The sequence below is a fragment of the Sylvia atricapilla genome, chromosome 9, assembly GCF_009819655.1.
Source record: "Sylvia atricapilla isolate bSylAtr1 chromosome 9, bSylAtr1.pri, whole genome shotgun sequence".
In the NCBI taxonomy this organism is placed as follows: Eukaryota; Metazoa; Chordata; class Aves; order Passeriformes; family Sylviidae; genus Sylvia; species Sylvia atricapilla.
This window is the reverse complement of record NC_089148.1, coordinates 13411280-13427256: the sequence shown is the minus strand read 5'-3', so window position 1 is coordinate 13427256 and position 15977 is coordinate 13411280. Positions and strand designations below refer to the sequence as shown.

General features: G+C 51.8%; 1 protein-coding gene across 1 annotated transcript; it reads right to left on the bottom strand.

Moving 5' to 3' along the window:
• Positions 1–1201: 1201 nt before the first annotated feature.
• On the bottom strand, positions 1202–13611 carry LOC136365220 (uncharacterized). The gene is made up of 3 exons (XM_066325559.1): positions 13155–13611; positions 12015–13054; positions 1202–1866 (listed from the first exon to the last, which is right to left on the bottom strand). Exons 2-3 carry the CDS (start codon positions 12490–12492, stop codon positions 1691–1693), a joined length of 654 nt encoding a protein of 217 aa, XP_066181656.1. The 5' UTR covers positions 12493–13054; positions 13155–13611; the 3' UTR covers positions 1202–1690.
• Between the last annotated feature and the right edge of the window lie 2366 nt (positions 13612–15977).

Genomic DNA, 15977 nt, shown 5'->3' with positions numbered 1-15977 from the left:
ATTACGGGGGGAGGTGTGAGGCACTGTCCTCCGCCTTTGCTTGCTGAAAAGCCGACAAAGCCCCAGCGTGCGACTGCTGGTAATGGCTCTTATTAAAGCCATTGGAGCAGGAGTTTGAAACCACATCCATTTTCCTTAACTTTCAGAAGGGGAAAATGCTGTTCTGGCCCCTGCTATTTGTGGTGTGCTGGGTTACTGCAGGCTGGGAAAAGGCAGGACTTGTCTCCCTGAATGCAGAGGCAGAAGTCTGGACCGCAGCCTTTTCTCAGGACTGGCTCTGTGGCACATCAGTATAATCTTTTTTTTAAGTTTGGGAAGATGTGGAGAGAAAAAGGATGTTCATAAGGGAGAGGCACAAGGAATGAGCTTGGTCCCAGTGCCTCCGCTCTGCTATATGAAGAAATTATGGATCCTGGTTTAAAACCCTTTAGTGGGGTAAGAGCTGATCTTAAAATAGCAATGAAACCATCAGGATGCTCCTTTTCCCACATGGTCTGGGAGCTTGCCCTGCACGTTTGCTGTTGCTGGCTTCCTCTGAGCCCCTTAAACAGTGAGGAGCAGGGATCTGCCTTGAGTTACAAATGGTAAAGAATATCTTTGGGCAGAGAGAAGGGCAGTTTTGGTTGGTGGTGCTCTGGCTGGGAAGAGGAAGATGTCCAGGGAGAAGAGGGAGGTCTCCCTGCTTTCATCAATGCATGTGAGGCTGAGCCCAATACAAAGCCAGCACCCCTTGGGGTGGCAGGAGATTTGGGGATGAGGTAGGAGGTGGTCACACTGAGATGAGCCTGAGGGATGCAGACATAAAAGGGCTATTTTCCCCTATGAAGAGGCTGGCTTTCATGCAGATGGGTGCCTGTCCTTCTCTCCAACAACATTCTTCAGAAAAAGGGGTTGCACCCAGTTCCAACATGACTGCTCCCTGTCGAGGGGTGCTGGGCTCAAGCAGAGATGTAGTGGAGGGAATGTGATGGCCCTGGTTTGGCTGCAGACATAGAGGAATAAGGCCCCCCGGGAAGTTTGGGCTGTCACCCTGCTGTCTCAGAGCCATAGGACACACCTGCTGAAAAGGGCTGTGAGCTGGAGCTGCAAAACTAAAGGCAGGAGCGATGGCCCAAGCAGATCACCAATGTACCAGGGGATTTGGCCCCTACTGGCCTTTCTGTGCCCTTCTGCAGCTCCCAGCTCCCTGCTGTGTCCTGGGCCTGTCCCCAGAAACGCCGACACCTGCATTTCTCTGCAGCCTCCTGGTCTCCTTTGCCCTTTTCCCCACCCCATTCCCACGCCATGGGACAGCCGCATGCCAAAGCACCGCCCGGCCTCTCTCCAGCTCATTGCTCTTGCAAGCTTTGCTTGGTGGGTGTATTTTGCATTTGCTTTTTCTTTTTTGCTATTCACAGGGAACAAAGAGGGGTGTCACAAACCCAAGGGCAGATGTCAGGACAGGGCTGACAAAGCCTGGGAAAAGGGGTGATGCCACCCACCCCGGCAAGGTCCTTAGAGGCTGGTTTAACCAGGGGGAGAAGGGCTTTGCTCCACGGTGCCGGCTCTGCCCATCCCTTCCTCTCCCTGCCCGGTCCTGCAAGGTGGCTGCTGCGCTGCTGCACTGCTCCATCCTTCCGCTCCATCCCTCTGCTCCATCCCTCCTGTCCATCCCGCTGCTCCATCCCGCCCGGCTCGGAGGTGGCGCCGGTCACGTCTGCTGGGGCAAGTGGCAAGTCTCGCTGATGGCAATGACCACGTCCTGGGGCTGGCGGTCCCGGTGCCGCGGCGCCTCGGGCATCTCGCTCATCTCGTTGACGCTGTTGCTGATGCAGTTGATGTCGCTCTTGTTGCTGTTGTCATCCGGGTTGGGGCCAAAGATCCAGTCTGGAGGAGGGAAAAGCACAAAACAAGTCCTCGTTTATCTCCGGCTGTTCCCAGAGATCAAGGTGGCTCGAAAATTGCTGCCTCCTGCTACACTCTCCCTCTAGCTCTGGGTGCTTACCTCTCCAGGAGTGTCCCTCGCCCACCCCTGCCCCTTCAGCTCCCTCCACTCCCCTGGTGCTGGGATCTTTGCTCTTCCCAGCTCTGGGCTGGTTTTCAGGCTGCTGGTTTCTGGAAGCCCTCCCGGCTTAGGCAGATGAAATCACTCTGTTAATCCCAAAAATGAGAGTGAAATGCCTCCGAAGTGAAGTGTGCATCTGGGGTCTCTAGCAATGTATTTCCTAAAGTGGGTTTTTGCTGTCAGACAGAGTAAACGATTAAATAACTATGTGACATCCAAATGGGGCTGGAGACGTGGCTGGGACATGGCTGTTCTGCCTTGAGAATATATTACAGCCATGCCAGGGCCTCAAACATGGCAGCTTTGGGGCCGTGCTTCCTGCTGGTCACCAGAGCACTGGGACCTGTCTCTGAGCTGATCCAGCCACTGCCACAACCCTGGGGATGACTGATGCCCCTCCAAAATACAGTGTCACTGCTGGATGACAATATGACTGAAACATCCCCTGCAGCACAAGGGATTGCAGCTGAGTGAAAGCAGGTGGTGCTGCTTCCCAAACAGCTACCTTTTAAAAAATTTGGCTGCGTGGGCAGAGACCGTGCCCTGCTGCGATGGGAAGGCACCAGCAATGAGGATACCAAAGCTGGGGAAACCCAGGTGAGGGGAGAGTAGCTCCAGGGCCTTGTGGCTGTGGGCAGTCCAACATCCCTCTGCTTTAGCCCTGCCACCAAAATAAAGCAGAGGTGGTTATCAGGAGGCAGACAAAAGGACCAACCTGGTTTTGTTGTTCCTGAGGAACTCTGCTTATTTGCCACTGGATCTCACAGACTACAATTTCCCTCCTCTGTGGTGTAGGGTATTTTCTGCCCCCACAGGACATTCCAATTATGGCTCTTCAGTAGAGGACACAGGCTCCTGATGGAGCAGGGACACAGAAATTCCATCCTAGTGAGATGATGTATTTTTTTCATGGGCTGTGGAAAAATTTTTGCAGCAAAACTGTGACTGAATGACAGCAAATGCCAGGGTGGGATGCCAGGTGTGAAGTGAATGGAAGATCTCATTTCTTGGTTCACCAGTGGTGTCCAGACATTTCTTCAGGTGTGAGCAGAGAGACAGGAATGACCTGTGGGGCCTCCCTGTGCTCACCATGCGCATGTGCACTGTAGATCAAATCTGGGGCTTTTTTGAGAGTTTGAGAGCCCCAAAGCTTCTCTTTCTCACTTTCTCTCTCTCTCTCTCTCTCTTTTTTTTTTTTTTTTTTTTTTTTTTTTTTTTTTTTTTTTAGCCAAAGATTTTGGGTTTTTTGCAATGCAGTATTTGAATTTTTTTCTCCAGCCTGAAGCCATTTGGCCACACCATCCCCAAGAGAGCAGAACATGACTTCCAGGATGATGCTCATGCTCTGGAGCCAGGGTACGTAAGCACCCTGCCAGGGGAACTGGACAGGGAGTGGAGGGGATTGTGCCCCACTGCCAGCATGGGCTGGCTGGAAAAGGGGGCTGTCTCCAAGGAAGGCAGAGCTCCCACCACCCAGGGCACAGGCAACATGTCCAGAGAGTGACAGTTTTTTCTTGGTTTTCCTAGTTTCTTCACTTTCATCACTGTGCTAGCATGGTTTGCTGGTTGTCCAACGGGAAAGGGAGAAGAACCACCACAGTTTCCTCAGCCCCTGCAGTGCTGGCAAGAGTGATTGGGAAACTCAGAAAAGAGGTGAAAAAAGCTGCATATGCCTTGAGTCCCAACCAGGACATTTAGCTTTCACTTGCATAACCCACAGCCCCCACCAGAGACTGGGCTCCCCATCACAACCCTTCTCCAAGGAAAACCAGCCAAGCCCAGGAGGGTTATTTAGGGCTTTTTTCCTTTACAGCTTGGCTTTACTGTGTTTAGACTAAAGGTCAAACACTCCATCACCTTCTTCCTGGTCTGGCCCTATCTGGTCCATCCCAGACAGAGCCTCTTGCCCCTAAGACCTTGCAGCCTCCTCCAGCCCCCACACAGCTGCTTGCTGTGAGGAGAATCCAAAGGCAGTAACAAGATTGCCTCCTACAAATACTATTAAAGTTCTCAGCTTGCTTTCCTTGACGTCAGCCATAACACTCCAGTGGGAGCAGCAGGGAAGAAGGAGAATAACCGGTAGAAAAAGGGGTGATGGGCCCTCAAATATCCTGGGATAATATAATATAATATAATATAATATAATATAATATAATATAATATAATATAATATAACGTAATGTAATGTAATATAATGTAATATATATTCTATTATATACACACAATATAGCATATATAATATATCATATAAAATATATGATATAATAGATTATATATATTATATAATATGTGTATTCTATAATATATACAATATAATATATGACATATATTTTATACATAATGTATATAATAAATATATAATAAGGATTAACTGGATAAGGATTGCTGTGTGCAACAGGAAGCAAAGAGCGTTGCATGCCTGTGAGTAGGGGTAAGTGGCATTTGGTGGCCAGATGATGAACCCCTGGTGACATTTGTGGGCAGAAGAAGAAGAAGCAAGAGCTGGATGAGACACTGTGGTAAAGGCAGAAATGCAGGGGATGGGTGTTTTGGGAGACCACCAAGGGCACCAGAAAAAGCCATTCACATGGAAGAAGTGTCACAGTGCATTGTCACCAAAGGGGATGTGGCTGGCAGGGGTGCCTGGGGAAGGTGATTCCTGTGAGGCTGCTGCAGTCTAACTCCTGAGTAAGAGCAGGCTGGATTGTATGCCCTAATCCGAACCACTGCTTCCCTGGGAATTATTTCTGGAGCCTGCTGGATCTAATTACCCAGTAATCTGCAGGAAGATGTAATTAGGCTGTCATTAGAGGGTATTTACTGCGATGCCTTTATGATTTGACTGTGTAAGTAAGGAGTGAAGTAATTACACAATTACATGTTATTTGTGGCCATTTATGGCCTGTAACTTCAGCGTGTTGCCATGTGTGGAAGAGGGGAGCAAGGCCCCGTTGGGGCTAGCAGAGGATCTCCTTCCAGCAGGACCCTGGGGAAACAACCATAAAAATGTCAGTGCCCTTGTGTCCCTTGCCAGCCACCGCTGGCTCAGTCCCAGCCGTGCTCGATCCTCCCCAGTTCCTCCCTCTGGCTCTTCTCAGTGTGTGGGTGAGAAACCGAGGTCTCCTGGGGTCACCCATGGCATGTCTGGGGAGGGATGAAGGAGGAGAGAGAGGAGACCTGCACATCCTTGGCGTCAATGGGATTAAACCTCGCTCTGATGCGGAAGGAACTTTGCCGGGGATGGGAGGCACAACGTCAGGTCATGCGCCAGCACAGGCTGGAAACCTTGGCTAATGAAAAACCCTGGATAATGAACCCTGCGGGGGGGTGTAATCAGGTAATGAGGGTGACCAAGGCCTGGGAGCCAAGGGGTGGTGGTGACCGGTGGAAGGGAGCTGCAGCTCTCGGCACCATGTCAGGTATTTCTCTCTCCATCCCTTACAGCTGGCAGGGGGGATGCACGAGCCACAAACAGCAGACAGAGCGAGGAGAACAAAATCCTCTTTTGGATCTAAGTCCACATATGGGTTCGCACAGCCAGAAGGTGAGCAAAGTTAGGCTGAACCTAATGACACCTACTGGACCTGGGACACGAGGGCAGACCTGGGGCAAGCAGGGATCACACAGTGCACTCCTGGGGCAGTGGCACATCCACAGCCAGGACAGCCAGATTTTGTAGACAACCAAAAGCATTGCCTGCCCCTACCCAGCCACTGGAAGGAGCTCATAACATATGCTGCAAAATCCAGGGCATGCACACGGGTGTGTATGTGAATGTCTTGGATAAAAGAGAGGGACAAAGTGACTTTCTCAGCCAGGCTGGGATGCAGCATCTAACCCAGACTTGTCAGGTGCTGCCAAGGCTCAGCGTGCCTGCTGGGGTCTGCAGGGCCAATGGAGAGGTGGGAAGTGCTCAGGCGGGGTGAGATCAATACAGAGCCATCGATCCAAAGCAGCTGGAGAGAGGAGATAGAGCAGACTGGGCAAATCAGGAGCTGTGGAGTAGCAACTCTGTTATTATTATTATTATTATTATCCCCAAGTAGCAGAGTGATGTGACACAAAATGCCCCTGCTCCTCCCTGGCTCAGTCTGAGTCTTAGACAGCACCCCTGAAAGCAGGACCCCTGGGATATGCTGTGTTTTTGGGGACAGAAAAACACTGGGGTCACCCAGATGTCACAGAGTGCCCTTCTCGTGCCAGCAGCACGAGGGCTGGTCCTTGCTCAGAAACCCCTGACAGTGCAGGCAGCAGGGAGCAGCCTCCTCTTGTCTGGGTGCAGAGGGACACAGGGCTGCCCTGTGCCCAGTGTCACCCCAAGGAGGTGGCCCGGTCCCCTGCATTCACTGGTGGCAGGGTGGGATGTCTATGAGGCACTTCAACTGCTGAAAAAAGAGACATCCCAAGCAGAAGGGGGTGGGAGAAAGCTGAAATTTAAACACAGCCTGGTGAGTGAGGCATTCACAGTCCCTGTAGAGATGGAAACAGGAAAGGAAGGGGCAACATGTTCGATGAACAATCAAACTCGTGCTCTAGTTTTGCTTTAAATGGAGCCGAGTGTGAAAGCAGCTGCTAAAAAAGCTCTTTTCCCATGAGCAGGAGCAGAAGCACCTCTTTCTTTGAAACAAGTCCTGACCCAGCAATCACACAGTGCTCTGCAGCAAGGCAGGGCCAGCTCTGGCCGGAGCATTCCTGATGGACATGAGTTCAAGGGTATCCCTCATGTTTTTGACACAATACAGCAGTCACAGCTGGACATTGTATCTGTCTCGTTTGCTCTACTTATTCATTAGCAAAATCGGCAGAAAACTCCCAGGTTTGTTCTGATGGAAAATCTATGTCTGCCCCTGGCAACAGTAATTTATTAGAAGCCTCCTTTTTCCCCCTCAGATTCACTTTTTTCTAAACCAGTTTGATGTTGGAGTTGTTCTTCCTTCCCTGTTTTGCAGAAATTTCTCAGCTTTGCTGTGCTGGCTGAGTCAAAATTGTCCTGCACCCCAAACTGCACGAGCACTCTGTTTTCCTGATGGACAGGTAAGGATACTGTTCCTCTGCAGAGCTGTCACCAGCATGAAACATCTGGTGGGAAAAGGGGTGACATGGAAAAGGCATTCAATAAATTACAATATTATCTTAAAAACAGCTTCTCCGCACCAGAGCAACCCTGGATCAAGCCTGCATTTGATCCCAGTCCCATCCATCAGGCAGCATTGCAGCTCCAGAGAATGGGTCTCTCAGAGTTGGTGACTCAGGTGTGGTAGGTGGGAGGCAGGCATGCTCCTGGAGGTGGATATTTGCTATCCATATCTTCCAGAGGAACAGTGAGGGTGACCAGAGAGGGAAGGAGCCCTGCTTGGTCTCAGCTCAAGGAAGACCAGCACTTGCAGGGCAGTAGACAAACACAGCCCTCGCCCTGAGGACCTGACACATCCCATCCCTGCACCACATGACGGCAGGAATGGGAAGGCTGCTCTGGGATGGTGCATCCCTGAAGCCTTGGTTGATGCCTGGCAGTGTGTGCTGGAGGCCATCCCTCTCCTCCAGCTCTGAGCTCCAAAGGTTTGGCTGCAAATGCAGTTGTCCTGGAGGGGGCCCTTTTCGCAGGGCCAGACCACTGCGGCTCAGTGTCCAGCCAACAGCCCCAGCCTGTGAGTGGTGATTTATCCTGCAGCAGCCACTGCTTCCCTAAACAACACCTAAGGAACTCCTGATCCACCCCCATGCACCAGAAGGGAAACAGGAAGGGGATCACTGTCAGAGGTGGGATAACACCGAGATGGGAAAGCAGAAGGGAACCTGACGTGGTTTCTTCCCACAACTTTGGGAGGCAAAGGAATTATTGTCAAAACAGAGCTTGAAAAGAAGACATATAAGTCCTCTCTGATGGGCCTAAGACCCTGTCTGCAATCCCTGCCGTGGGCTGAATTATCCTCAGAGCTCTGTGGTTCTGTGTGGAGCAATTAAAAGTGGATCCCGTGTCCCTGCAGGATCACCCAGCAGCTATTTTCAGCAATGCTACATTCATACACAGTTTCTTTGTTCAAGGAGACCGTTTCCCAAAGAAGCCTGAAATGTGGCGGTTGGAGATAAGGCTGGAAAATAAAAATATGGCTGATGGGTCAAAAGGGCAAGGAAAAGAAAGACCCTGCTCCAAGGATGGCGTTGGGTTTTGAACAGTCTCAAAGCCATCGACAAGCACCGCCCTGCCAGTGTCAGTGAACCCGCCCTGCCTTTCCCCAGCTGGGCATCTGCCTTGGGCCCATTCCCGAGGGAAAAGTTTCCTCCAAGGTCTCCCCTGGAGATCAGCAGCCCAGAGGAGACCTCGGCTGAACCGGGTGACACCAGCCAAGCTCTCCCTGCCAGGCACTGCTCCCACGCAAACCCATCAGACCCTTCCCGTGTGGTTCCCGTGCAGGAGCGAGCTGCTCTCCCCTTTCCCGGCGACCACACGCGTGCAGTCTCCATGGCAACAGCTTTGTTTCCAGTCAAACTTTTTATTTTTTCCCCCCTTTCCTCCTCATTTTTTTTTTTTAATGTTGAAATAAGAGTGATATTCAGCGAGCTGCTGGGGACGGAGGAGGGAGGGCGGGCTGATTCCCGAGGATTGCGGTAATTAGGCGCCTCGTACGTTGGTGACAGGCTTGTCATTTGCCGAGCCAGCTCCTCGCCGCAGCGCCGGCTCTGGCAGCTCTCCAGCGCTTCCCAGTTAAGCAGCTTTCCAAATGCTTCGACCCAATTTGCCTTAACTGGTGGTGGGATCCGAGCGCTGCTCACGCAGGAGCCTCCCTCCCACCTTCCAACCCCAAGCGGAGACATCTGATGAGTTTTGGGAAAGCCAAACGTGAGACTTGGTCAGCTCAGAGCAAGCAGGAGGGACTGGAGAGAAACTAAGGTGTTTGGGGCTCTCTTTGGCCAGGTCTCTCCAGGAAGAGCTGAAGAGGGGCTCTTTCAGAGCCCTTGATATCCAGGTGCTCTGCCTTCCTACTCTCCAACAATGCATCTTTCCTCCTTCTCCAGTGCAGCCTCCCATTTTCCACTCCTCCCCAGCCCGCCGGGCAGCACAGCAATGTTCCTGTCCCTCTGGGGATGCCTGAGCAAGCTCTAACTAATTTTCTAAGAAGCATCTGCAAGAGAGGTGTCCATGTCTCAAATATCCGCTTAGATTTCACAGGGAAAAAACCTTGGCAGCATCCCGAGAACCCCTTCACAACCCGAAACTGAGCCCAGCACCTGCTTCTCATTGCTCCTATGAGTGCAGGGGGCTGGGTGATGCTTTGACTCCCCAAGCCGTGTCCGACAAGCTGTTACTGAGGACTCATCATCATCCCTGATGCCTCCGAGTGACTGTTTAAGGCAGCGATTAACTATTCCCACTTTAATCTCCCTGAAACAGGCTCCAGCCCTTTGGCATCTTATTTCCATCTCTCCCTCCCATGTATATTTCTGAACATGATTAGTGCGGAAACGCTGATAGCAGAGGCTGGAACTGCTGCCGAGTATATAAATCCAGGCATTGTGTTAAGGGAGCTAACAGCACAGCTTCTTATTTACTATCCCTTGGTCTCTCTGTCCTGTCCCTAAAGTAAATTTATGCAAACTCATTCAAATTAAACCTTCTCTTTAAAGACTGTTCCTTGGCAGTGTTAACAAACATGGTCTCGTCCGCTCTCCTCCGAGGACTGGCTCATTTTAAGTGTATAAACTGTAGGAAGATGGGCCTGGAGTGCTAACTAGGATGAGCTGGAGGCAGCCTTTGGCACTGCTGGGTGCTGCTGGAGTTCGGGAAATGCCTTCTCCTCTCTGCCTGGAGGGGAAAGGAAGCTCACATCTGGATTTCTGACCCTAATTCGGAGAGATATTACCTCCACCTGGGACAGGGAGGATGCTTTGCCCTCAGCAAGGAGTGTTAAACTGGGAAAAGATTTCTTCCAAAGTGGCAGGAAGCAGACAGACCCCAGTGCTGTCCCCGTGCTTGTCCAGCCCCTGGGATGGCCATGGTGCTGTGAACGGCTGTGGAAGCCCCTTTGCAAAGGGCTTTGCAAGAGAAGGGGCGCCCTGCTGACCTCGTCCCGCTCAGAGGCTAAAGTTAAAGCTCGCCAGGGAACATTGGTGCCAAGTTGGGAGCAGCACATCTGGGGCCCAGGTGTCCCCCCCGAGTGCAGCTGCAGCCCTGCTCCGTGCCTGGAGGGGCATGGCATTTCTGTGGGGTTTGTCCTGCTTCGCAGTACCCACCCAAGGGCTGGCTTTGGGCACCCACATCTGTGCTCTCCTGCTTCAGGGACCACTGCAACGGGGGCAGGGGTGTCTGCTTTGCTGGGGTACTGCGAGTGGACTGGCCCCTGCCTCGGGGGAGTTTCTAACCTGGCCTGACCTGGTCTTTGAGCACCTTGGGGCAGGCGTGGGTGTATTTTTAGGTGCTGTCCCCACTGCCTACCTCTGTGGGGAAGGCAGCACTAAATCAGAGGAGTGGCAGAGCCAGGTGATGTTACAGCCCCAGCAAGCTTCTGATTAAGTGTTAAATTTAACACTTTAAGACAATATATCCGTTCCCTTCCATCTGGAGCAAAGACAAACTCCTCAGCAGCAGCTCCCTGCTGTTTTCCAGGCTCAGCCTCATGTGAGACCCCGAGTACTGCTCCCTGCCAGGAGGTTTGACCTTTCTTGTTCCAAATAACTCCTCTCTAAATCTCTGTGTGCTGGATCTGCTGGCCCTTGCCTGGTCATGACCCTCTGCCCAAAGGACTTGGCTTGCCCTCCCCTCAGCAGGGCAGGGGTGCTGTCCACCCACAGGCACTGGCTGGAGTTTTGGCTGGTGTGTGTCTCCTGTGTCCCAGGAGCAGGGAGAGAAAGCGGAATCATGAATGAACACGTGGATTTTGTTCCAGAGGAGTGTGATCTCCCTCCCCCTGCAGAGATGGAGCCTGCAGGGCTTCAACCCTGACTGAGGGTCAGGCTCAGAGCAAGGCTGTGCAGAGGGATTTCAGCCTCGCTTCCCTGTGCAAGGCATTGTTCCCAGATCTTTTTGGGGGTGTGCACATCTGCAGGAGCCAGGAGCTTAAATCCTTCTGTCGATCGCTTTTGGTTCCCTATCCAAGCTGGAAAACTGTCACCAGCACGCTGAAGCAGGCCCTGACCCCCAAAAGAACACTATGGCTATCAGGGTGGCAAAAGGCACCAGGCACTCAGATGGGAATTGGGCACATTTGCATTCCCCAGCACAACCAGCCTTGCAAATTATGGGGCAAAGATCTAGAGTATCACTGAGGCAGCCAAGCACCTCTGCCTGCACTCTGCCTGACCACAGCAGCCAGCAGCATTTGTGCTCTCAGCTTCAATGCCAAGGGACAGGGTTCATCAGCAACAGGATGAAACCAAAAAGAAGGAAGCCAAATCTCGAAACAATGCACCCTCTTTGGGCCGTCATTGCATGGATTTGTTTCAGGGGCTGTGATGGCTGTTGTAAGGCAACAAGGGAACCAGACTACTTAGCTGTGTTTCCTAGGAGTTTGTGGACTCACTGGTGCCTAATAAGGGGTTAAGCTCATATGGCAGATTCTCTTTCACTGTGCACTAGTGAGTTGTTATCCTGTGCTCGGGTATCTGCTGCCATGAAACTTTTCATGTTGGAGACCTCTAATCCAAGCTCAGTTGAAACTGGCCAAGGGATTTTACAGTGATTTGGCAGCACAGACTCACGCACACACATTTATAGCCACGCACACAGGCACAAGATCTGCTCCTTTAGGAAGAGGGCTAAGCCCAAGGGTTTTCTCTGGGAAGATGGTCAACACAGAACTCAACTTGGAGAGCCCAGCACATTAAATAAACTAACACTCTTGCAAATGTGAAAGGGTCAGGGCTTGGTCTGAACCCCACCCAAATCAAAGGAGAGACTCAGGGCAGCACATCCAGGCTTGGCACCAGCCTCTTTTTGGCCACAAGCACACAAGGCATTGGAGCCCACACTCACCTACAAAGTCGTAAATGAGGTCCTTGATGAGATGGCCGACGATGGCATACGCCACTGCCACCACCACCAGGGCTGCCATGAGAAGGTAGAGGACAGCCTTGGGCAGAGGAATGGCGTCTCGAGGAGGGGGTTTGTACTCCTTGTAGAGCTGGTCATTGTCCGAGTATGAGTACTGGAACAAGTGGTCCAGGCCAGCTGTGAAGTTGCTGGAGTTCATGGACTGGCTATTGGACAGGTAGTTGTCCTGTTCAGGGTCCTGGAGGACACTTACCACCGAGCTGGTGGTGGCTTCCACTTGCTGTACCAAGTTCAGAGTCTTGTTAACGCTGGGGAGGATTTGGGAAAGGAAAGTGCTCCAATCTTTGATGGCACTGATGTTGCAAATAATCATAATTGCAATGAGAAAAGAGGTCTCCAAGCTCAAGAGACTTAAAAGGGAGAGAAAGAGGTGAGAATTGCTGTGCTTATACCAAACCATGTACTGCAAAGCGGGCAGAGAAGGTCTGGATGGGGTAGATGTCTCATTTGCAAATTCTTACATGATCCGGTCGGGATGAATCTGTGGTACCTCGGTCTCACTCCTGGAAATGCCCGCAGAAAAGCCCTATGGGCATGAAGTTCCTTAGGAAAAAGCAGGTGCTGGAATGATTTTGACCGATATCATTTTTGTTCCTCAGCCACTTCTCGCTTATGCTACTCACTGATGAAATCCGGAGACATGGGATCTTGTCGATATTTTCAGTCATCTGGAAAAGAAAGATAAATTGCCCTTCTCCAGCTTTTTATTTTCAGAGGCGACGGTCCTTGGAGAGACGGAAATCCCCCCTTGGCTCTGCCCCAGGCTCGGTGAGGCACGAGGTGTGCGGTGCCGTCCTGTCTCTCCCGTTCGCGCTGCCCAGAGCGTTCGCCGAGAAGAAAAATGTCCAGACCCCGCAAAGTTCAGCTGCTCCCGGTGCGCGACGGGGCCGCCGGCGCGCAGCTCCCGGCCATTCCAGCTTGGCTTTCAGCAACTTCTTTTACCGGCATCTCCCGATCGATTCCTTCAAAAACAGAACCAAGTCAGGGACAACGAGCACGCCGGCAGAGAGCCCAGCACCCGGTCCCCAGCCCAGCCCAGAAGCAGGCGGTCTCGGCTTTTACCTTAAACACTTTCCCAGCCAACCGATCCTGTCGCCTGATGCTCCAGCTTGTTTTACTGAGGGCTGAGCTCCCTGCGGAGCTCCCCGCACGCAGCCGCCGCTCCGGTGCCGCTGCCCGATGCCGTGTGCGGGGTGCTGGAGCACGCGTGTGCGTGTGTGTGCGGACACTCCTCCCCGTTCTCTTCCCTCTTGTCCCTTCACCCCGCAGCCCTCCGGCCCTCCCCAGCCTCCCCGGCTCCAGCAGCGAGGGGGATTAGCTGCCGGGAGGTTGGCTCCAAAACTCCTGAGCGTGCTGGGAAGCAGGCGATGCGTGGCGGGAGCGTAGGCTCAGCCTCCGCCGCTGCTCCCCGGAGAGTTAATCCTTTCGATGACAAAAGATGAGCTTTGATCCGTCTGTCGGATGTTCCCGGGGAGGCGCAGGGGAAGGTGGGGAGCAGCCGGAGCGCTGGAGTGGGCACCCCAGGTCCAGCCGCCCGCGGGCGCTGAGCTCAGCCTTTGTCTGGGAGCGGTGCCGCCGGCAGGGAGGAATCACATCGCGGGCGCTGCCGGGAGCGGGGCGGACATCATCGAGCCCATCGCCGGCATCCCGCAGGAGCGGTGCTCCCCACAGCCCCGCTTTCTCCCCGGCAGCCTCCGCCCAGCAAAGTTTTGGCGTTGGAGGGATGACGGGTTTGCAGGAAGCACGGAGGGTTTGAGGCTGAGCTGCCTCGCCATCTCCCCTCCCTGCTAAGCTGTCCGTGCCAACGGGGAAGAGGCAGCCTGTCCTTGGGCACCTTGATAATGGTCTTAAACTGGTACAAATACATCTCATCTCCCTCGGTGATGGGATCTCTGGGATCACTGAGTTGCTGGCTTGGTTTGAAGGGAGTGGGACATATTTAAAGAGGATGAAGACGGAATCTTAGAGAAGGGGAAATTGTCTTTCTGTATTTGGAGGTGAAAATAAATCACAGTCCCCCTCCCCCTAGTTTTTGGGAGGGGGGCTGCTTCCCCATGTAAGAAACAGTTGTCATGGGGGCAAGGAAATCACCACATTAGGCCTGAAAGCAGCCAAATGGAGCTTCTTAGAAAGAATAGCAAAACATTAACTTTGTGTGTGTGTGTGTGTGCGCGTGTGTGTGTTACCAGCCAGCAGCAATCCTGCCAGCTGCCTGGAGGTTGGAAGAGTATAGAATAAAATGGCAACATCTCCTGTACAATAATATCACCAGTATTTGGGTTTGTGATGGACAGATTGTAGCAGCCCAGGAGAAAAGAAAATAAGGAGGAAAAAGCTTTTCTGCCCTCCATGGAATATGCATGGACCACGTTATCTGGTGCCCAGGATCACTGAAGAGCATCCTAAAATTTCTTCTCAAAAGTGGCGGAGCTTTGGTTACAGAAGGATATCTGGGCAGCTGCATGGATACATATCCTGCAGTGGGGTAGGTGCTGATGTCCCCCTGCCCCAGCATCTTGATGTCCAGAGTTGGAGCTGCTACTCTGCCTCCAGAGTGTGAAGCTGCAGAGATGCTTTGAGAGCCAAGGCAGGAGTCAGGAGCTAAGGGCAAATGACTCTATCAGAATCTCAGTCCTCCCACACCAGATTTTATCCTCCCAAGATGGAAAATATGGCAAGATTTATTTTTTTTTGTAAGAACTCTTCAATGTGAAGTGAGTTTTGGGCTCTGTGCAGGGGTGGCACTGTGCAGTCTGGGTTTGCTCTGCTCAGAGGCACATCTTTGCCTGGGGCAAAGGAGGAAAGAATAACCCCCAGGACACGGCCACTGGTCATCGGGGCTGAAGCTGCTCCAAAGCAGTACTTTCACCACAACTGTTCGGTGTTAGCAGTTGCCATGGCACCAGTGCATCAACCAGAGGGAACAGGAGAGCATCTGGTCCAGGCTGACCCATTCCTGTGCCTGGCTTCAGCTGTGACTGTCCCAGGCAGGCTCCCACCGTGGTATCCCCCTTTATTCCCAGGAGGGGACGGACCTGAGTGATTTGAGACAAAAGGTTTGCAAAGGTGTGTGTACCTGAGGAGATTAATCAGAGCTGAGGGCAACAGGGCCAGCTTTCTATGTGCTTGGGGACAGCTGGTGACAACAGCCCAGACCTCACTCCAGTGGGACACGGGGCAAACCCCCTCAGTTTCCTAGATCTCCACTGAGTACTTGGGGGAAGAGGCTGGAAAAGCATTTGGGGAAGCTGTGAGTTCTGCTGCAGATACTGACTCCATTAAAGGGGCTCAGGGCAATACCAAACAAATGCTCCCCCACCATTTGTATTTCCCTGCAGCGGAAATAAAGTTGGCTCCTTTCATTTTCATTAACATCCTTATCAATCCAAAGTGACTAAATAGATGCTTAACTGTTCATTATACACTCTCTGCATCTCCAGTCAGAAAGGGAGCCTTTATTTCCACAATTATGGTTTCCAGCCCATTACAGAGGGAGAGAGCATGGAAAAATATACAAGTGTGGATTTTAATAACCTTATATTTCAATCTCTCTGTTATTAAAAAAAATGTTTGCATTTACTATGATGGGGGGAAGATTAAAAGGATTGCCATGGATTCCACTTAGGGAACATTGCTAATGATTTCAATAAATCACTTTAAATAAAAATCACAATCTCCACAATTCCACCCAAATGCCATTTGGCAGAGGGGTTGATTATAAGAACAAAATGAATTTTGGAATTAGCTGCTTGTCCTAATGCAATTGGACAAATCAAATTTAGGGATACACATATATCCAATGACACATATATCTCATGCAGAAGAGCGGTGTTTTGGCCCCTGGGAAGAAGAACAAATAATGTTTTAGTGGGTCAAGACAGATCT